The sequence below is a fragment of the Hordeum vulgare genome, chromosome 7H, assembly GCF_904849725.1.
Source record: "Hordeum vulgare subsp. vulgare chromosome 7H, MorexV3_pseudomolecules_assembly, whole genome shotgun sequence".
NCBI lineage: Eukaryota > Viridiplantae > Streptophyta > Magnoliopsida > Poales > Poaceae > Hordeum > Hordeum vulgare.
In genome coordinates this window covers 13,785,681-13,809,405 of record NC_058524.1, presented here as the reverse complement: position 1 = coordinate 13,809,405, position 23,725 = coordinate 13,785,681, and the positions used below count along the sequence as shown (strand labels likewise).

The window sequence follows — 23,725 nt, the reverse complement described above, 5'->3', positions numbered from 1 at the left end:
GTATATGCTTAAGTGTTAATAGTTTAATTTTTTTATTGTATATGCTTAAGTGTTAATAGTTTATTTTTAGCAAGAAAATTAATAGAACTAGTTTAATTTTGCTATTGTATATGCTTAAGTGTCCGGGACTCGGCTCCGCCCGGCTGGTATTTTAGAGTTCAGGTTCTAGCCAAGACCCGGGACTAAAGGTCCTCCTATATAAAATGAGCCTTCGAAGTTTCCGCCCGGCTAGTTTGTTAGTTTATTAGTTAATCAAATGTCCGTTTTTGCAGAACTATGGATCCACATATCAGGAACCTCAAAGAGGAAGAACTTCTCGAAGATATAATCAAAGACGACCCCGACGTTGAACCAGCCGAATCTCCGACGTCATATCTAAACGACTCCGGATATGGAATGGAGGTCGAGCGACACGAAGATGAAGCCGATGGGGCAGGAGATAGGTCCAATGACGGAGAAGGTGATAGCTCCACTGATGGAGAAGCCGGTGGAGAAGCCAGTGAAGAAATAATAAAGTCCGGCGAGGTATACATATGAAGTTCGACAATTACTTGTAATATGTGAAAAATATTGGAGATAGCTCTATATTGTATACATATACATTCATTTGACAAATGTTTCTCCCTCTTAGGCCTCCACATCGACCAAATCTACGAAACGAGGCCCGACTAGAAAGTTGGATGCACGGACGCATTACACCTTTGAGGTGATAATGCCTACGGGCGAACCCAAGCTTCCTAAGAATGCTGCTGACACATTCAAGAAGCAATGCGGAGTTCTCGTTAGGGATCACGTCCCGATCAGCGTTCGGGAGTGGAACAAGCGCAAAGGGGCACCCGATAGTGACTATGTCGCCGAAAGGTACAAAGATAATCTTTGGAATTATCTCATGTCACATTTCAACCTGCCAGAATGTGAGAATGAAGACGCCGCAGACAAACTGAGGGCCATAGTCAAGCAGTGGACTCTAAAGAAGATGGCCGAATTGTTCCGTAGCTGAAAGAAGAAGCTATGGAAAAACTATCTGGAGACAAAGAAAGTGTCAGTATTCGAGGGGTATCTAGCCAAGCACGCGAATCACTGGAAGGAATTTCAAGAGTACAAGGAGTCAGAAGATGCCCAGGCATTATCAGAAAAGAACAAGATAAATGCCGACAAGAAGAAATATCACCACAAGCTCGGGTCAGGGGGCTATGAGACTGCCATCCCAAAGTGGGAAAAGAAAGAGCAAGATCTGATAGATAAAGGCATCATACCTGAACCACTCCGTGATGAGTGGGAATTGAGAGCAAGAAATTGGTTCCTTGCGCATGGTGGGTCGTACGACGAAACAACAGGGGACCTCATCTGCAATGACAATCTTAGGATACCCAGGGAGAATTGGAAAAGGATGGTGAAAGAAATTAAGGAGGGACAAAGAAAGTTCACTGCAGATAGAGATAAAGATTTGCTCACACTGGTCCTCGGCAATGACGAACATGGAGGACGAACGCGAGGCTTCGGTCCATCTTACCCGTGGTGGCTTGGGTTTGCCAGAGACCAAGACACTTACAGAAGCCGAGAGAGAGCAAAGAAGCGGCAGTAGGATGAGGAGAATGACAAGTTCAACCAGTTGCTTGCCAGGATTAACGAGCAACAGAAGCAGATTGATGAGCTTAGAGGAGTAGCGCGCCAGGAAGATCCTGCACTTGATATTATCGGCGCCCCATCTAAGCGGAAAAGCAGCGTGGCTGAATCTGAGGCCCCACGCGACGATGCACGAAGAATGATAGAGGGCGGTCCCGGCTACCCCGTGGATGGAATCAAGGAGTCAACATCATGTGAACTCCATCAGAAATTCAAGAACATATCCATGAAGGTGGCCGTCGGACAAGCTTTACCTTCTCGCCCTAATGCACGCTGGCATGGCCGTGAGATTCCAGCTGGCTTTGCTAAAGTCGGGGTGGATGAAATCATGACGGGGTTTCATGATATGGAGCTCGACATAGCTGGACCCGAAGATGAGAGGACACACGGAGAGGTACTGGGTGGAGTCATCCTATGGGACAAGAACTACATCAAGCTTCCAGGCTCAGCCCCAAGGACAACACCGCCTCCGAGTCGTCGCAGGTCACCTACACCTCCACTATCTCAAAGCCCTCCACATGACGTCGGCAAGCACAACACGAGTCCATCTCGATCACCGCCGCCGGACTTGGGTCGTCCGTCTCCGCCGCCGCCCGCTCCGGATACAAAGCCTGAGCCTGCCACGGATACAAAGCGGGAGCGTGCCACCAAGAACGCTCCGCCGCCGCCCGCTCCGGATACAAAGCCTGAGCCTGCCACAGATACAAAGCGGGAGCGTGCCACCAAGAACGCTCCGCCGCCGCCCGCTCCGGATACAAAGCCTGAGCCTACCACGGATACCAAGCGGGAGCGTGCCACCAAGAACGCTCCGCCGCCGCCCGCTCCGGATACAAAGCCTGAGCCTGCCACGGATACAAAGCGGGAGCGTGCCACCAAGAACGCTCCGCCGCCGCCCGCTCCGGATACAAAGCCTGAGCCCGCCACAGATACAAAGCGGAAGCGTGCCACCAAGAACGCTCCGCCGCCGCCCGCTCCGGATACAAAGCTTGAGCCTGCCACGGATACAAAGCGGGAGCGTGCCACCAAGAATGCTCCACCGACGATTCCTAAGCCACAGAGCACCCCAAAGCGCAAACGGTCGCCCCTCCCAAAGGTACGTCATGCCAATCTTCCTATCGGACCTTATGATCGTACCCCCTTCCATCACAGTATGACTTACACCATAAACCTGATGACTATACACGCACATTGCAGAAGGAAGTGAAAAAGAGCAGATCACGTGCAAGCCCTCCACATGACGTCGGCCAGCACAACACGAGTCCATCTCGATCACCGCCGTCGGACTTGGGTCGTCCGTCTCTGCCGCCGCCCGCTCTGGATACTAAGCGGGAGCGTGCCACCAAGAACGCTCCGCCGACGATTCCTAAGCCACAGAGCACCCCAAAGCGCAAACTGTCGCCCCTCCCAAAGGTACGTCATGCTAATCTTCCTATATCAGACCTTATGACTTACACCATAAGCCTGATGACTATACACGCACATTGCAGAAGGAAGTGAAAAAGAGCAGATCACGTGCAAGTGCAAGTGGGAGCAAATCAAGTTCAACTACAAGCAAGAAAAAATCAGACGTTCCTCAGCTTGGACAACGGGCCAAACAGTCGATCCCACCCCTCAAGGTGTTAACCGAGAATGTTCCCCCTTCGGTGCAGGGGCTAGCTTTAGAAAGTGCAAAGGAGTTGGCGGCTGCATGTGGTGTCTCGGTTGAAGAATTGCTGTCTTCCCAAGATGACAAGATACCCAAGGCTGTGGTAGCCCCTAAGCCACAGTTTGTCATGGGTGAGCCTTTGGTCAGCAAAGATGATCTCCCAACAAATATGTGTTACTTGCATCAATGGTACTTAAGTGAATCGAAGAATGGGAGAACGATGATCGTGCTGAGTGTCCCACAGGAGTACTACGGCCGCCCCGAACAAATCCATATCGACTTTGATGAACTCTTCCAGATGTACAATGGCGACGCCCTCGACAAATCGCTTATGAGTTGCTATTGTCTGTAAGTTTTTCAATTCGTTGTCTACATATAACTTGTTTAGTTATTTCAATTCATTGTCTATATATAACTTGTACTATATTATGCAGAATGAAGATTCTGGATTGTAAAAGTAAGAGCATCCTAAATATTGGGTTTATTGACCCAGATAAAATACATATAGCAACGCTAACTAATTATCCCAAGGAGACGGAGGAAAACCTTCTAAGGTTTCTAATAGATCAAAATTTCTATGACCACATACTGTTTCCATACAACTTCAGGTGAGGGTCTTTACTCTGTTGTGTCCATTCACTTATATGTGTAATTGATAAGTTACTGACACACACACACATATATATATATACATGTGCAGCTTTTATTGGATTCTGTTGGACATTCAAATTGATAAGGGAAGAGTTGATGCCTTCGACCCATTATCGAGACCCTTGGAACAGTTCCAAAGCCTGCAGGACATGCTCCAAGGGTAATTTTAATCATTATTGCGCTCTATCGGTTTCTTTCGATGATTTTCTGATATATCAATTAATGAAAAACTTAGCAAACCATTATCCTTGTCGGGCAGGGTTTGGAAGCAGTTCAAGTGCGTGACTCCCGGTAACTTTCATGAGAAGCTGACCTTTAGAGCGGCTCAGGTAAGTAGTAGTATGATATACTTCTATTAATTTTCAATACATTTATGATGCTAGATTATTATTTTGATTATATATATTCTATTTTCGTAAAGTGCGACCAGCAGCCACGGGGAACGCATCTATGCGGATACTATGTTTGCGAGACCATTCGCACGTTTACCTCTAAGCACAAGGATCACAGATTCGACGTAAGCAATGAACATTCACACCTCTATTTTTACCCGTCATTCTTTGTTATCATGATTGATATTCATATTCATCTCCTCTTCTTATATAGCACACGGCCATGACGACGAAGGTCCTACCAGAGCAACGCGCGATTGCTGTTGCAGAGGAGCTTGCGACCTTTCTGAGGACGGAAGCTATAGATGACAAAGGACGATTTAGTGTAGCTAGGGGCCATTACTGATGTTCGTCCATGTAATCGAATAGACGGGCTCTAGTCCCGATAATTCAGATCTCCATGTAATTGTATATATATGCTCGCTTGTAAGATAAGTTAGTCTTATATATATGCATAAGTATTTTTATTTAAATTATATGAAAACTAATTCTCGAACACCAAACGAGGCATCACGTTAATCTCCCGAACACCTTAACCCTAAAACCCAAAAATAATTTCATTAAAAAAAAACCCCAAAACCAGCAAAATCTGAAAATCTTTAGTCCCGGTCCGTGTAACAAACCAGGACTAAAGGGCCTGCCCCTGGGGCGCTACGAGGCGCCCACGTGGAGCACCTTTAGTCCCGGCTTGTAAGAGGGCCGGGACGAAAAGGTTAGGCCTTTAGTCCCGCCCCTTTAGTCCCGGTTGGTGAACCGGGACTAAAGCCCCTTACGGGCCGGGACTAAAGGCACCGTCCCCACTAGTGTATGTGACATTACAACATTTTCTATATGCTATGTAGCGTTTGTAAATATTGTCTCGCATTTGAACCATCATGGAGCGCAAGACAACTACTAACCAATCATGTAATAGTCAATATATGACATGTGGCTTACAAACAAGGGTTAAAAAATTGTGTCAGGCACAGTCATTAGGAAGGCCACCTGCGATAGGGGTAAGGGGAGTAGAAAGATGAACATGGATATCTCCAATCTATGCTTGGATTCCATTAATATGGATATAAATTATTTGTTTCTAATTGAATATTTGATTTCCATGGATTAATAGAATGCTGAGAGAGCTCCCCCTTTAATCATTATAAATTTGAATAGATAATTTGTTTAAAAATATATGTATTCACAAGTACAAACACTTATTTAATAGTGGTGGTACTTTTGTAAATTGAAAAGAAATATTCGCATTTCAGAATGTGCTAAAGATCATGCCCTCGCATTTGCGAGGGCCACCTGGCTAGTTAAGAACAGAAGGAAAACAAACAAACATCAGACATATGGTGTTATCGAAGATGCTTACAATCATCAAAGACCACACACTCTATACGGAAGTAATGAGAATAAGCACTAGCTTGTAGTTGACGGCGTCCCCCGAGTGAACAGAAACCAGTAGAGCAAACAAAGAGGAACTTCGGACGGAGCCAATGCCCCTGAAATGTAATTATTTCGGTGTCTACTAAAATTATTGAAATTCATTAAATTTCATTGAAATCTCACTGGAAGTGAAAATCATGTATATGACAATTCCTGTGGTTTTCTTTATCTAGGCATTGCATTTAAAATATTTTTGAAGAAACATAGTGCACACACACACATGCACATGCACCCACACGCGCGCGCGTGCACACTCACACATTCAATTGCCCATATGAACCCATGCATACAAACCCTATAGGTATCCCTATGGGAGTCTATGAAAGAACCGACAGATCTTAATATTGACAAAGTCGCCATAAGCAGCTCGTAGTCGATGGACAAGCCACACCACTGAAAAAACAGTGTCAAAATGCCTGAAATTAATTCATAAAATATGTCAACAATTGTGTCGAAATGCCTGAACTTGAAGCAAGGTGGGTTGGTTCCACTACAAGAAATCTAACCATCTCATCTAGACTTAGTTGGCTTAAATTAACTATTCTCTTGTAAGAGAAAAATACATAATTTATCTTGCCTTTGTGACAGCCATATCAACAATGATATGGCATCTATCTTTTCTCATTATTGTTTGTAATAAAACATAATATAAAGCTCATGTGTAACAACACAATGTCAAGAACTAGCTAAGATGTTTGCCTACTTAACATGCTTTAGACACCGGTGTCACTAAATCTTAATTTGTCCAGTTTTCTATTTATTCATTTAGACAATGAGCCGTTCCAACGGATCTGCGGTGAGATTCAGGTTGAGTGAAAGGAATCAAGAGTGAATCATCGATTTAGACATAAGAACATCTCAGTCGACATAGCCGTAAATGGAGGCCTCTGTATCATACGATGCACACAACCATGGATACAACTGACATACTGGCCTGGGTGTGCCCGAATTAACTAATACAAAGCATGAGTACTCTCGATTCCTTGCTTCTCCGCCTTGCAAATCTTTCCATTTCAAAACTAAGAACATCAAAAGACAAGAAGTTGAGTCGGGAGTTGTCATGGCTTTGGTAAAGTTTGTTTCCTCCTCGTGTCTTCCAGTTTCTACTTGCTAGGCAGTACACACACGCTTTCTCTTTTCTTTCCTCCCCATAGAAGAGGGACGAATTTTCATTCCAAATATTGATTAGTTAGGACTTGGTAGGCGGGAGCTCTCACAGCTTTGTGCTGCTCGTGTGCCTTTTGTTTTCTATACTAGGATGTGGTACATCCGTATATTCCTACACTCTCCTTTTCCATTTCCCAACCAAGAGGACTAAGAATCAATGTCTTTGGAAATAAAATGTGGCAAATCAAAGTTGCTTTAATTTAGATTACTAATTATTAAAGTGCATTGCTGTGTTTGTGCTTGTTTGCGTGTCATGATTAGCCAGAATTTTGTGCCAGTTCGGGGCAACCACAACTTATATGTGATAATCGAGTTCATTTCCGCGCACTTTTGACAGGTTATGACATGTGGAGTATTGTGCTAAGAAAGTGGAGGCAGGTCAGTAGGCGCCAATACCTTCAGTGGAAGTGGTTTCAAGCAGCCTTCAAGACATTTCAAAACACTAAATTAGGGGGGGAAATTCTTCGAATCGAACCAAGACTTGGTTCGGTCCAAAGGTAAAAAAAATTGTAGGAAATTGGGGAGATAGATAGAAGCCCACTTCTACCCCTACAAGTACAGTGAGAGATGTGGAAAACGTTCGGTAGTGGTAATTCCTTCTTTTCACAATGTGGAATCCCTCGAAATGAATGTCAAACGTGGGGCACTACAATGTTTTTTCTTCTCTGAGTCGATTCAACCGGTAGACAGATGGTTTCATTATCTCTACAATTCATTCATTGATTTCCTGCAACAAAAGAAGATTCAGCGATAACACATGAGCTAGTGGAGCACCATTAAAGGATAAATCGTTGCAGATGGTTCCAATTTCAATCTAGATAACTTTCTTTGCTCTATATGAAATGGAGTATACCATGGCCCTTATATTGCATAATCTTCACATGGCCCTAGAAGACAACGAATATGGCTTTGACAATAGTGAATGGACTTTTTAAGACGTGTTACGGCAGGAACCTTAAAAAACTATAAACACATGACGATTGATACTTCTGCCAATTTAATACAAACATGTCGACATTATTTTTTGAAAGATCAACCGAAAATTATAATGTGTTTTTTAGGGTTTTGTACTCCAGGGAGCTTTTTATTGATATTACGTAATGGTGCCACCGCAAAGTTAGCACATTGATTATTGAGTTTAACGTAGTTGAACGCCTCAAAAACTGAAGGAGTGAGACATGGTTATAGAGTGGGACAAATGAAGGCGGCGATGTTCGTTCGGTGGAAGGAGGCATTTCCGTTGAGTATGAGACACCTGTGATGACTTTGCAATCTCAAGATGTTGTGCTGGCACAGTATCTCGAAGGAGCTCGGAGGGATAGGGTATGCATGCGTGTATTTATAGGGATAAATATATCTCCATGTATGTGAGCATCTTGGAATGTACTGCATTAACAAGAGTGGCAAATGAAGGCGGAATCTACGACGGGCAAGACATGTAATCCCTCTGTCCAGGTGCATAGGACATATTATTAAAACTTAGTATTTCTAATATATAAGTCACCATGCATGGAAAAAGATTCTCATTTCTTGTGACCATTCATTTTCATTATACATGCTGCTACTTTCATTGGTTGATGCATTAAATAGGATTTGCATGTTCCTCTTAAGGAATTCATGATATGGAAAACCAACGTAGTGGTTGGCTCTTCCCAATTTTCCAAGCAGGCGAAAGAAGAATAGTTATTGCCACTGATTATTTGATCTAACATCCTGTATTCAGTCTCCACGCATCTAGATTGCGATGCAGCACCTTAGATGTCTTATGCATAGCGAAGAGGCTTATACACGTAGGCATTTTTTACATGTACTTCAAGTTTTAAGCTAAAAGAGAAACAAGGATTGTATTGCGACCAGATCATGATCTAAATTATACATTATTTCGATCCCGAATACCAAAGACAGAACAAAATATGTGGGAAGTAACTTGATTTTGTTTTAGCCATGCACATCGACACAATCATTGACAAAACGCATGCATACATAAATTGAAGTACTCCAGTAACATAGCCGCAGCACGCTGGAAACATACAGACATCTACGTCAGACACAGGCTAAGCTTAGAGGGATAGGGTAAGCTTAGATTGCCTCTGAAGTAGTAGGCGGGGACGCACAGCACCCTGACGTCGTACGGCTTCGTGTACAACGGGGGACGAAGCCAACATGCAAGCATAGGGGGTAAGTATGTTCATGGAAGGGGCAAAGTTCATATGAAGTAAAAAAAGAATTAGCTACAACAACCATTACTATAGTAGAAAAATCAATTTGTTAGGGGGGTCTAGCCCCCCCTAGAATCGTCCCAACAGCCCCACGTTGAAGCGCACCACAGACAACACCAGCACGCTGATGTTGGGCGTGCCGCTTGCACCGGCCTGGGCGACAGGCGACCCCGTGAAGTTCGCCGACACCTTCATCTTTGCGGTGGTTCCTGGTAGCTGCGGGGATGGCTTGGGCCCGTCGACGTCGGCCGGCACCTTGAACTCCGTTTCCGTGGCCGCTTCGAAGTACTGCAGGTACACGATGACACTACGGAACGCACCCCGGTGCGTAGGCTCGTGTCATCGACATCGAGGATGAGGTTCAGACGCCCCCCATCGAGGTCGGAGTGCGAGCCGGTGACGGACAAGACGATCACGGCGGGGCAGAGGATGGTGGAGACCGCGATGACGACACCGCTGCCGACGAGGGTCCCAAGGAGAGCCATGAGGATGTAGCGCTTCGTGTTCCATCTTCTCGGAGGCGCTTTGGTCGCCATGGCTAGCTACCGATGCACTTTGCTCTTTGCAATATGGCTATGAAGTAGTATGAGCCTAGCTATGGCATGACTACCAAGCTACTCCCCAGATCCATACATATGAATGGATGGGAACACGTGCCATTTCCTTCTACTCCCTCCGTTCTTAAATATAAGTCTTTTTAGACATTTCAATAGGAAACTACATATGGATGTATATAGACATATTTTAATGTGTAGGTTCACTCATTTTATTATATTTCTGCATCTATATAAGGCGACCAACAGTAATCGAGGTAACATTAATGATGTTTCCTCATACTAGCAACTTGTTTAATAATTGCATGCATGTATTCATAATGATAGTTAGCTACTTTCTTCTCACTCATTCGTTGCATGCATGCAACGTATTAATGATTCCGGTTAACAAAAAGAAAACTTGACATTTCAACCGGTCATTAAATTTTGCCTTGATACCTGTAATATGAGTTTGTGGCTTTGTATAAGTGAATGGAGGGAGTATTTAATGAAAAGGCAGCACTCATGCCAATTCATATATTTTCTCCTTATTTTGTGGGAGAATATATTTCTTCATTTGTCTCTGTTTTTATACAATGCCGCTATCCAATATTTTTTGAGATATTAAAAATAAATCTAACTAATAAATAACAAGACTGTTTGTGTAGAAAACCTCTCGTGTTCTGTCTAATTAAACATGTTACATGTCATGCCTCTGTGTGTATCTGTACATGATGCAATATCTGTATTAATAAGCACTATCACATGGGTCAAAAATCTAATCAATTCGTTTCAGGAATAAATAATGGCGTTATAGAAAACTATATTTTTTTTATAGTGCTCTTGTTTTTAAAACCAAAGGGAGTACTATTTTTTATTGAGGAAAGGTGGTCCACTAAATTTTACAAGCTGAATCCCTACGATATAACGCGAACTACTTCAATGTACATAAATATTCGGTAATATTTCTCAAATGTAACACACGCCATCTTGAAGCTGGGAGACTTATTATTGTGCAGTTAAATCAAGTTGGGCGCCAAAAAATCATAAATTTTAGGGAGACACCATGGGAATCTGGAACTTTGTCTAGTTCCAAGTTGATTGCCTAGTCGTTATTTCATTGGATAGTTCGTAAACATGCCATTTTGCAAGTTCCACCAAAGAAATATTACGCAAAACGACGATACTCGGAAAATCGTATGTTTGTCGAGTTCCTTCTACTAGCACTTGAAAAACAAATAATTTTTTGGGTGTCTGCCACATGTCACTCTGAAAGCACATGCTTTGTTGAGTTCCTGCCACGTGGTACCAGACAAACTCATTTTTTCCTTCCGTTATTTTTGTACTCCCTTCATTTATTTCTCTTCTTTTGCATATTATTTGTTTTCTTTTTTATATTTATCCTTTATTCTTTTTAGTATTCATTTTTTTATTTTCCCCTTTCTATTTTCTTTTATAGCCTTTTAGTGCATTTTTAGGCATTTAATGCATATAATTCAAAATTGAACTGCAAGTGCATTAAATTTTTGGCAAAATTGGGTTAAACAAATCCTATTTAGGTTCATTAGTCCATGTTTAGGACTTGTCCAATATATGGAAAGGGATTCCAAACATTTGGGTGCTAGGACTAGACCTCAAACATGGAGATTATTGGTTTTTCAATTCCAAAAAATGCAAATAAGGTACAAAAAACATGAAACTTGGCATGGTGTTACTATATGATCAATATAGATTATGGTAGGAAAATTTAAAGATTTCCAAAAAGTTGTGACAGGCACTACTCCATAGAACCTTGGCAATCTTGGATGAATAATTGTAGTTTCGAGAGGCATTGGGTCAGATTTGAAGATGTGGTAACTGTTTATTCACCATTCACCTTGAAACTTTTTGTACATTCATTATACTAGTGCAGAATTTGGACTTCAAGTGCATCAAATTTTGAGAAAATTGACTTGAAAACTCCTATTTTTGTGATTGAGTCCATGTTTAGTCCTAATCCAAGAAAATGAAAGGAATTTCTAACCTCAAGGTGGCAAGACTCAACCCCGAAGATGGATGTTATATTTTTAATTCAAAAAAATGCAGAAGATATATAAAACATGAAACTTGGTATGGTGTCTTTATATACTACATATAGGATGTTGTAAATCGCTGACAAGGTTTCTCAAAAGTTGTGACATACACTGCTCAGACCATCTGTGGGGAAGAATTTTCATTTCAATACTTAATGTGTGAGGCTCCAAGGCGAAGCGAATGTTGCTTCATATGTTGGCCTTCAAACTGTTCTTGCACTCAACATACGCCGTTATAGGTTCCATGTTTTTTTGGCATTTTTTGGGGTTCCTTTGCTACCTTTAAGCCCTTTAGTGCAATTCTAATCATTTAATCAATATAATTTAAGTTTGAAGTGCAAGTGGATCAAAAAAGTTTTTGAAAAAATGTTGAAAAATCTTACTTATGTTATTTAATAAATATTTAGACCTTATCCAAAAATGGCTCAACCCCGAAAATGAATGCCATTCCTTTTTTAATATATGAAACTTGGCATGGTTTCAATATATGATCTATGTTGGGCGTGGTTGATTTTTTGATAAGGTTACCAAAAAGTTGTGACATACTCCCTCCATTCCTTTATGTAAGGTGTATTATTTCCGGCATGGTGACCAAGGCAAGTAATTATACACATGTTAAGACGAAATTAACCTTGGCAAAATCATTGATTACAGGCAACAAAATCATTTAGGCTGGAAAAGTAAGAGATATACACAATCATTAGAGAGATACTTTCCTTTTTCTCTTTACAAGAAGAGATGCATGCAATCAGGGGAAAGATACTTTCCTTTTTTTGAAGAGCTAACCACGGAATTACGAAGAATTAGAAGAAATGCACCTTATATTGTGGAATTTTATCGAAAAATAAATACACCTTATATAAAGAAACGGAGGGAGTACATTGCTTAAAAATCAGGCAATCTCCAAGGAAGAACTCTAGTTTCGAGAATAATTTGGTCTCGTTTAAACACAAAGTTATGGTTGCTTCATTCGTTGGCCTAAATTTGTTTTACACCCAATATGGACCGTTGCATGTTTTATGTAAAAATTTGTCATCTTCAAGGTTATTTTGCTATATTTAAATCATTTAATGTATCTCTAGTCAATATAGTTAAAATTTTGAGCTGCAAGTGTATGAATATGTTGTCAAAATTGAGTTGAAAATAATATTTGGGTTTTCAGTCTACGTTTAGGTCTTATCCAAGATAGTAATAAGCAAAAAATAAACATGATGGTGCCAAGACTCTGTCCTGACCATGGAGGATATTGATTTTTTTATTGCAAAAAATGCAAACATGAAACTTAACTTGGTACCCTTTGTATTGGTTATTGGTTGAAGATAGGTATTTTCCTTTTTTTTTTGCTTTTTCAGATTTTCCGTATTTGCACTTTAACACATTGCTCACATGTATAATATCTCTAGTTTTTTCGGGAGTTATTTTATTTCTAGAAAGAGTTTGGATGAATTTTGCTCCAAAAACTTAATAGCTACAGGATTCAATTAGCCTAAATATAAATTTGAAAAAAAATGCGAGCAAAGCCAACCGAGTAATCTAATGACGAATATTAGATGTTGATGTTACTTGACTGAGCATTACTTAGACACTCTGCTTTCCCTTTGCTCCAGACGGCTTCAATCGTACTCCCTCTGTTCCTAAATATAAGATTTTTTAGAAATTCCACTATGAACTACATACGGACATATGTATTCATATTTTAGGATGTAGATTCACTCATTTTGCTCCGTATCCAGTTCATAGTGTAATCTTTAAAAGGTCTTATATTTAGGAACGGAGGGAGTAGTATATATATTATAATGATGAAGTACACTAGAGGTTGGTTCTAACCAAGTACCAAGCACAATTTTCGCTTTAAACTGTGCATATGCTCGGCACATGGTATCGGATAAATAGCTAGCTAGCTCGACAGACCGATTGACTATCGGCGACTTCTCCAGGCTCAACTACACGCATACCGGGGATGTGTCATGCGTTCCGTCCCCGTCCAACAGCAACATGTAGTAAATTTTATGTTCGAGAGCTAAATTAGTTTTGTGCTGCATTGGTATTTTTTTGTTTTTGTTTTTTTTCATTCATAAGGTTGCGTTCATATTTTTTATTTGGTGTGCTTAAGCTCCATCCTTGAGAGCTCCTCATCTCTTTCCTTGTACGTAGTTTGATCAACCATTCTACTTGTTCTAATGGCTTGGCTTGTGTGGATGCACCAACAGTCTAGATCCACCTTCTCTGATACCAACTTCGTTCTTCTACTGGCTCACACATCAACAATGTACTCCTTCCGTCCAAAGATAAGGTTGTGTTTTGTTGAACTGCAGATTCTAAAAAACATGTTGTGGAAGTGCTGTTGTGAAAATGTTGTTCTAGAAAAGTTGGAGGTTCTTTGATTAAATGAAAGGGAGACTATTAGTAACTGCAGTGCTTCCTGGCTAATATGCACTCACCAATTCATTTTGCATGTTGTTGTGTTCAACACTCTTACTTATCAAAAAAGACTATCATTGATTGCATACACTTGTGGGATATCAGACGACAATGCCGACACGACTCCCCGACGTCGCAGCGCCCAACCCAACATAGCCAAAACCTTCCAGGTGCATGCAAGTCTTCCCTTGGCCGCCACCACTCCTCCCTGACACACCTCTCCAATGCGCCTCATTAGGATCGGCTTTATTAATTTAATTAGTTTAGTTTTAAAATAGTAATGCATTGCCTAACCGTTAACTGACCCTACCCATAGAAAATATCTCATGCATATAGTTCTGAAAATATTCATCGCCTAACCCTGAATTGTCCCTCCTCGGCAATGGCACGTAGGACAGATGGTCAGGTGGAAGAGAGGAAAACAAAATTAAGAAACGTGCCTTATATTAGTCAAGAGTCGAGGAAAAAAGATAACCCCCCCCCCCCCCCCCCACACACACACAGACCGACGACGTAGTAGGGGTCTTCTGGCATTTACATGTTTTCTAGTTTAATTTCAATCATCCCAGAATTTTGGAATCATGAAGGTAATAATTGCTAGATATTACACTAAAAGAGAAGAAATTGTATGTCACATTTTTTGGCTTCTCTAAAATGCGAGTAATACATGAGAAAATGTTACCTTATCGACCACTCTACATACCCTAAGCTTTTGTCTGAACTGAAGACAATGGAGGTAACAAAGTGCCAGGTGCACTGAAAAGGGCACACAGTTGTGTCATCGGCCTCAGCAGGCAAAACAGCCATGTGAGTAGACAATTTTATGAAATAGTAGGGTATCAAATACATTTGGAATACCAAAAGATAATATCTCAATTTAACCAATCTCCAAGCACATTAGTCTCCTACATAACGAGCTACCTAGAGCTAGAGCTTGAGCTCCGAAAAGCGTTTCTAGAGTTTGGCCATGCATAAGAAAGAATTTCTAGCATCCAAAATGTCAAATAACTTATAATATTATAATAATGTATAATTTTTTTCTGAGACAACATATTCACGGAAAAATTAATGCATCTTAGATTTGAGTGTTATTGTTTGCTCAATGTTCCAAAAATGTCAACATATTCCAAAATGTCAACATATTCATGGAGAAGTATTATTTGAAAGATTTGCTGAATGTTCTAAAAGACATACATCTTAGATTTGACTGTTACTGTTACCTATCCATTGCAAGCCACTCACTTAACTATTGCAAGACAGATATCTAGACAACAAATAGGAGCAAATATGTGCTAGTAATTTTAGAGCTAAAAGTATAACAAAGTCCATATTACCACATCTATGCAAAATTCATGATTTTTTTTCTTTTAGTTACAGTAGAAATTGACATAATGTGTATCTATCATACTATGATATTTAAAGGTCGTGTCTGATCCACCCCAAATCTTGATACGATTGGTAAGTTGCAAAATAAATTTGTCTTTTGTTTTCAGGCACAGTAATATTATGTTGTGTCGATGTTGCCATATTTTTGGAATTATTCACCATTTGAGCTCTAGCACAGTTGCATGCATATCTAATCAGCGTGTCTAGGTAGAGAGGATCACAAAAAGACTAAAAGAAATGCATGCATGATTGATCATGATTCAGTTTTTGTCGATGTACCATATCCTTGGAAATTTAGCTCTAGCCTCTAGGGCACTTTTGCACCTAACTAATGTGCCCTGGTACTGAAGACCAGCGAAAGACTGAAAGATATGCATGCATAACTGAGCATTATTGACTAAATATCTTGCGACTGGTCATGCATGATTTCCTGGGATTTGCGACAAGTCCACAAATAATTTGTTCATCTTTTCTCTCTGCACGAATATTCTTTCCTTCACGGCCAAGGCATTGCCAGTAGTATCTTCGAAGTAGGCATCTTTCTTTTTTGGAAGTACTAACGTCATTAATTTATTGTTATTTATTAAATGGAACAGATGAACCTAGCTTGTCAGCTCAGCTACTTTAGGTATTCTTTGCATATCTTAGTCTTCGCATGAAACTTGCGCCTGAATTCTATATGTAGAGATACATGGACAGATTGATGCTCTATTCTTTGATTGTCGCTCACGGATAGCATATGTCCAACAAAATTATTTAATTCCTTTTATTCGGGGGAACAAAACACATGGGCCAGGAAATCATTGCCACAAAAAAGATAATAACCACAGTCCATCAACTGATTGTAGAATATGACACATGGGCCAGGAAATCATTGGCCACAAAAAAGATAATAACCACGGTCCATCAACTGCTTGTAGAATATGATTCTTAAAGTTCGTATTTATCTTTGCCGGAAGGCTCTGATAACCCAAGGCCAGAATCTTTATTTATTTAGACATCATCAGTCATTGACTTGACATCTCTATTAGCTAGTCTATGTTGTTATCTTCATAGTTCAAAGTAACATAAGAGTACTTTCATAGATGATTGTATTTATTATATTGTAGACTCATTTTTCTTTGGATTGCGTTATGTTGCAGCACCACATAAGAAAATTTATACTTCCTCCGTTTTTATATACAAGGTCACAAGCCCACATTAAAGATACCAAGGCCAAAGTTAATGTCTTCTAAGTCAATGTTGTAAGACAACTTTTCTCCTTGTTTACCCTGTAAATTAATGTGTATTTTTCTCTCTCATGCATATCAAGCCAATGATTTCACTCCTGCATGCATGCAAGGGATAATTAATGTCCTCCTTTGATAGTACTACTACAAGGCAAATACCATTAATATGCATTGATTAGTGTTAGTGACCTTGTATATATGCAAATTATAATTTTGATAGTGCCCTTATATATAAAAATGGAGGGAGTATTAAAATGTGCTATGTTGCATGTTAAGTTACTCCAACTACGACAAGCCTTAGTAACATATTGGCATGGCCTGTACAAATGCATTTTATTAATTACGGATGGAGGCAGATGATTTAGAATTTAACAAAAGTGATATTTAATGGCTTGATCATACCGTTTTCCCTCTTCTTTGAAGTCTAACTTTAGATGGTCAGTCGATGCAGTATATGTCATCTTGTCGCCACAACGGTCTCAACCCTCCTCTAGCTTTGGTACTTCAGGATTTCTGGACCACGTCCTGCACCCTGACCAAAGGACCATGTTGTGTTCTCATGTCAAATGAAACACGTCACTCGACTATTTGTATTTCTATGCACAAATCCTATTCACTACATTGGTCAAGCCGATCGAGAAAGGACATGGATTCAGAGAATAGCAATTACTATTTTTAACCACGTCTCTCAAACCCAGACCATTATGGATGATATCATGTTAAGACTCATGCATGCTCCAGAGGCATTGGCCATGGGCATGCATATGCATGCATATATAATTGTCCGCGGTACACAGGAAGCACCACATAACACTCTGCTAGACTGTTATTGTGTCCGTTTAAATCTCTTATTTGCTTGTTATGTGCACAAATCCTATTCACCGAATAGGTAAACATGGAAACAAGAAGCACATGGAAACAAGAACATACCAAAGAGTGGACGCAGATTATTTTTAACCACTCCTCGCAAACCCGAAACATCATTGATGATACCTTACCAAGTTTCACGTACCGCCAGTTAAGCTTAGGTGTCAACAAATATCCGGATATTATACACTAGGAGGACAATGATGGAGAACTTGTGTCGCAAGGAGGCATCGGCCATGCATGCATATATAATCGTTCCCGGTACACATGAAGAACCCACATATTTAACCAGCAATATTATAAGTAAAAGGCGAAGATCAAAATCCTGGAAAGCAAAGGCGTCTAGATATGTGTTACCAATCACAAGCTGATGGAATTGTGCATGGCTGCTTTCCATCGTACATCTGCCCACCCATGCATTTCGTTTTCTCTATATATAGAGAGCAAGCAGCTATGATACTGAAATCATCACCCATCCCATCAACTCATCAAACATTGCCCACTACACGTGAACACAATTAATCAGTTCGTGACCATGAAGGCCTCCGCTTGGCAGTCGCTGCTGCTTCTGATCATCTTGTCTAGTTCCTGCTGCCTGAGTGCAAATGCAGGTGCTGGAGATCACCATGAACTCCAACGTTTCATGGTTGTGCCAACAAGCTCCCTGAAGCACATCCCAGAAGACGCTACCTGCTCTGGACACAAGGGTAAGATATTTCCAATTAGTGACTAGAGCTGTATATATGTAGATAATAGTAACTTCAGCTAATATATGCATGCACGCAGTGATACCGTCCAACGGCACAGCCTGGGTCCCGATGAACCGCCCGCACGGTCCGTGCTCATCAACATCGTCGAGGGCATCAGAGGATATGGGCATCGATGTCGATGACATGCTTATGTGGGACCAGCTCCGCACCAGCTACATCCGGACGCAGCTCTCCACTCATGTCGGCGTTGTCGGTGGAGGCATGCCGGTAATCGCCAGATCTACCACGGTGTCTAACCGGGATTATACGCCGTCTTCGACAGCTTCAGTCGGGACAAACTCGGGGACGTCGAAAACGGTGAGAATGCTTTGTATGCAGTACTTTAATACGATTCCTTTAATTCTTAGTTGTCTGAATTTATGGAAAGTATTCCAGTCAATGAAACTTAGTGTGCGTATCAATTTAATTAAGATGTTGGTGCAATTTTTGTATTGCTCGAGCTAGCTACAATGGAAGTGGGGAAGGGGTGAGATGGTTAGATGGTACCATCTGAAGGTTTAGGAAGTAGATGAGATGTCAAATTTCCTAGTAGCAGGAAACGAAAAAAAAATCCCTATTCAATGAACCCTAGCTACCTTATAAATACAATAAATGGATTTTCCTTTTAATATTTTAGTTGTGTGCATCCTCATTCTCTTGACTAGCTAGCCCTTCACAAAGTATTGATGGAGAGGTTGGGTGTAACTTGTTTTGGAAAAAAAATCAATAAACAATAGCAAAATTAAAACTGACTGGCATCAGCAATGATATGGAAGTATTTATTTATAGTCAGCATGATATTCTATTAAATACAAATAGTTTTTAATCTTTTAGATAAACATGCAGCCATGCTATCACTGCTTCACTTCATATATAACCAAGGTATTAAAACTATGGTTTCATGTTGCAAAAACCGCGCACTACCATGTGACTTCTTGACATCAAACTATGCAATTTGTTTAGCGAAAGGACTCTACTCCATTACAATTTTTTTAATTATATGCAAATTTGGTTACTTCGTAATGATATTGAAAGTGAAACAAGTGTTAATTAAAAAAACAATAGCAAAATTAAAACTGATCGGTTAGGCATCAACAATGATATGTAAGTGTCTATTTATAGTCATTATCGGACTCTATTAAATCTGAGTCATTTATAAGCCTTTGGATCAACTACTTGTCGGGCTATCACTGCTTAACTTCATATAGAACCAAGGACATAAAACTATGGTTTCACGCACTCCCATTAATGTCATTTCCGACTTGAAACAATGCAATTTGTTTAGCAAAAGGCCTCTACTGCATTTCAAAATTATAAATTATGTGCAAATTTGGAAATTGACAACGATAACAATTTCAAGAATGTATATGTGTAACCGGAGTTTCAACTTCCTGTCAAAATTTTAGATCCAAAAGTCTGATCAAACAACAACCAACGAACACCAAGACGCAGTGAGCCAAACGGTGGTCGTCGACACGAGTAGCGACATCCCCTGGGTGCAGTGCCTCCCATGCCCCATCCCGCAGTGCCACCTCCAAAAGGATCCCTTATATGACCCCGCCAAGTCGAGTACATTTGCACCAATTCCATGTGGCTCTCCGGCCTGCAAGGAGCTCGGCAGCAGCTACGGCAATGGCTGCTCACCCACCACCGATGAGTGCAAGTACATTGTAAACTATGGAGACGGTAAGGCGACTACCGGGACGTATGTCACTGACACGCTGACGATGTCCCCAACCATTGTGGTGAAGGACTTCCGGTTCGGGTGCAGCCATGCGGTGAGGGGATCCTTCAGCAACCAGAACGCAGGCATCCTGGCACTCGGCGGCGGTCGCGGGTCGCTTCTAGAGCAGACGGCAGATGCCTATGGTAACGCATTCTCCTACTGCATCCCAAAGCCGAGCTCCGCCGGTTTCCTCTCGTTGGGTGGGCCGGTGGAGGCCTCGTTCAAGTTCGAATATACACCTCTCATCAAGAACAAGCATGCGCCGACGTTCTACATCGTGCACCTCGAGGCGATCATCGTGGCCGGAAAACAACTGGGCGTGCCGCCAACGGCTTTCGCCACCGGCGCGGTGATGGACTCCGGCGCAGTTGTCACGCAGCTGCCACCACAAGTGTACGCTGCACTGCGAGCCGCCTTCAGAAGCGCCATGGCAGCATATGGCCCACTGGCGGCTTCGGTGCGCAACCTCGACACATGCTATGACTTCACCCGCTTCCCTGAGGTCAAGGTCCCAAAGGTTTCTCTCGTATTCGCTGGTGGCGCCACCTTGGATCTCGAACCGGCTTCCATAATTTTGGATGGCTGCCTGGCGTTCGCGGCCACCCCCGGTGAAGAATCCGTCGGGTTCATCGGCAACGTGCAGCAGCAGACTTACGAAGTTCTGTACGACGTCGGCGGTGGCAAGGTGGGATTCCGTCGTGGAGCGTGCTGATGTGGCAGGTTGCAGGACAACCAGTCGTGTGATGGCCCAATGGTATGTATTTGGGGTCTGCAAGCTAGCTCATTGTGATCGAGCTAGTTTGTTATAAATAAATGGAAGAAGAAGATGTAATGCGTGTATTTTTTTTTCAAATGGCCTATGATTATAATCCTTACAAAATACATCTACTGGCTGTTAAGCCAGCTCATATAATTACTTTACGATTGATGTGTAATTGTACAATTTGTCTTTCTCATGGTAGTGTTATTGTGGAAGTCGTTTTGCTTTGGTGGGCATCAGTTACTCCCTCCGAATCTGTATACAAGGCCTATCCTATTTTGAATAGATGATTTCGGGATGTGTTGCTTTGGCCAAGTACGTTTTTAAGAGCGAGGTTAATAGCAGAGCCGGCTGCTGGCTATAAGCCATTGCCACATCACCTAAAGCCTTCACTCATACAATAGGGTGGCTTTTAGGTTGGCTGCAAAGTTGATTGTAATAAATACTTGAACACTTAATAATTGCATGTGCATATAACATGTTCTGATTCAATGCAAGCTGCATCTTTGTGACCATCTCATTAACATACACATATGCCATTCACTTGGATGTGCATAGGACAATGACAACACACTTAAACATTACTTAAGTCAGAATATCGAAGCATTAACCAAACAAACAAAAAATGACACCCCCTGCAAACAAGCCGTTAATTTTGATCTAGATGACAATGATGAAGTATTGAGCCAAGAAGTATTGTGGACACTCTGTAGATAGATTAGTCCAAGAGGTATTGAACCATATCATACACACACAGAGACTAGTTAGCTTCATATCAAATTCAGATGGTTACAAGCAGATAGTACTAATTTATGGAGTCATATCATACAAAAACGCATAGCTGCACATCATCCTAATAATCAGGGGCAAAAATGTACCAAGTAGCAGGCTAGCATAGTATGACCGTGTTTCTAGATACAAAATTGTACCGGCATGTAGCACAAAGAGCCTTGCGGCCGGGCGAGCCAGCATAATGTAGAGGCCGCCGCTGCCTGCGCTTGTCGTGGGGGAATCCAAGCACCCAGTCTAGGAAGGCGCGATGGCGGCGGGATAAGATGAGGCACCAGCGGCCGGACAACCTGCTACGTCAACGGTGGGACAAGATGAGGCACCAACGGCATGAGGAGCTCAGGCAGCGACGGCGGGACGAGCTGAGGCGCCGACGCACGAGTCCTTTTGGACTGCTGACCCATCTCCTTGATGAGCACCGTCGATGGAAGTTGAAGGGCGGAAGGCGAGGGAGGTGGGCGAGGCGCAGGAGATCGGAAGCGGCGGCGCTAGCGCTCGCATCGGGTTGGAAGCGGGCTATTGTTTCTCGTGTTCTGTGTATTAGCCAGGCGCTCGATGAAGAGCCCGCTCGTTTCTCTCTCCTTTCTTTTTTGCCTCCAGCTCAGAATTTTGTTGACGTGGAATCCGTTACAGCCGGCTGACTAGCGCTATTGTACCTGCTCTAATGTTTTGTAGGCCTAGAATCCATAGTCTTATCAAACACCATCATTATTGCCCAAAGGGCACTCAATGCCAATCTTCATTCCCTTAGGCCCTGTTTGGTTCATAAGTCCTAGAACTTTTTTAGTCTCAACTTATAATTCCTAAGTCCCTAAAAAGTTCCTACCTGTTTGGTTCCTAGGACTTAACATGGACTAAAAGACCATATTACAACTATAAGTCCCTATAAGTCCCTTCTTGAGAGTCTTATTTCATAAGTCCCAAATACCCATTTTAAGACTCTATAAGTCCCTCCTATTTGGTTTAGATGGGACTTAAAGGAACTTATAAGTTTAAAGTCCCTAATAAGTCCCTGTAACCAAACACCCTCTTAGAGCAGTACAATAGAGCTGAGTCAGCTGGCTATAAGGAATAAAATAATATATTTTTGTTTAGTTAGAGGAAAGAGAAGAGGAGAGATAAGGTAAGCGGGCTCTTAGCTAAGAGCCATCTCTAGCACGTGCTCCTAGGCATTTTGTGAATATGAAAGGTGGACCATATAATAAAGAAGTACTCCCTCCGTTCACTTTTGTAAGGCGCGGAAGACATTTTCCGACAGCCCCAAAAAATCGGTAATGGACAACAATACCCCTTCGATCAATTGAAAATTCAAAAATACATCTGGATCGCCTCGCCGAGCTCGTCTCCGCCCACCTCGCCCAGCTCGTCACCACCCACCTCGCCCAGATCTCCCCTGCCCACCTCGCCCAGCTTCTCCTCCACCCACGATCTCCTCCTAACTGCCCAGCTTCCTGCTCGTCCAGGCACCTCGCCGCCCAGCTTCCTGCTGACCGCCGTTCCCAGGAGGACACCTCGCCGGCCGCCGGCCGCCGTTCCCAGGAGGGCACCTCGCCGGCCGTCGGCCGCCGTTCCCAGGAGCACCTTGCCGGCAAGATCAAGCTTGCCCAGTACCGCCTCCATTCTTCCCCGCGTCGCCAGCAAGGTCCAGTTCGCCCAGGCCCAGAGGAGAAGGCCAGGAGCTCCTCTTACGCGCGAGCTCCTCCAGGCTCTCCCCTGGCAACAGCCGTACATCCTCAACTGTAGCTCCCGGTCTCAGCAGCAGTTGATCATCAACAGAAGCAATAACAACAGATCATCAACAAAACCAATAAGAACAGATCATTAGCCCTCAATAAAAGCAACAAGAGCAGATCCTCGACAACAACAGTAACAAATCGTTGGCTCAATTGAAATCATGGTAGTTCCAAACCTCAATTTCACTCCACCTGAAGAAGCCAATGAAGAACCTGAAGAACAAGGCAACAATGCTGGTCAAAATGAGGTATAATTTCTTCTGATCTTGTATCAAATTATGCTTCAGATAACAAAGAAGAAAGGGATTGCTAAAATTGAATGGTGCATAAGA

At 42.1% G+C, this 23,725-nt stretch overlaps 1 protein-coding gene across 1 annotated transcript; it reads left to right on the top strand.

Moving 5' to 3' along the window:
• Window positions 1-18,106: 18,106 nt before the first annotated feature.
• On the top strand, window positions 18,107-21,032 carry LOC123409662 (aspartyl protease family protein At5g10770-like). The gene is made up of 3 exons (XM_045102532.1): window positions 18,107-18,343; window positions 18,423-18,703; window positions 19,792-21,032. The coding sequence occupies exons 1-3, from the start codon at window positions 18,172-18,174 to the stop codon at window positions 20,821-20,823; spliced, it is 1,485 nt and encodes a 494-aa protein (XP_044958467.1). The 5' UTR covers window positions 18,107-18,171; the 3' UTR covers window positions 20,824-21,032.
• The last annotated feature ends 2,693 nt before the right edge of the window (window positions 21,033-23,725 follow it).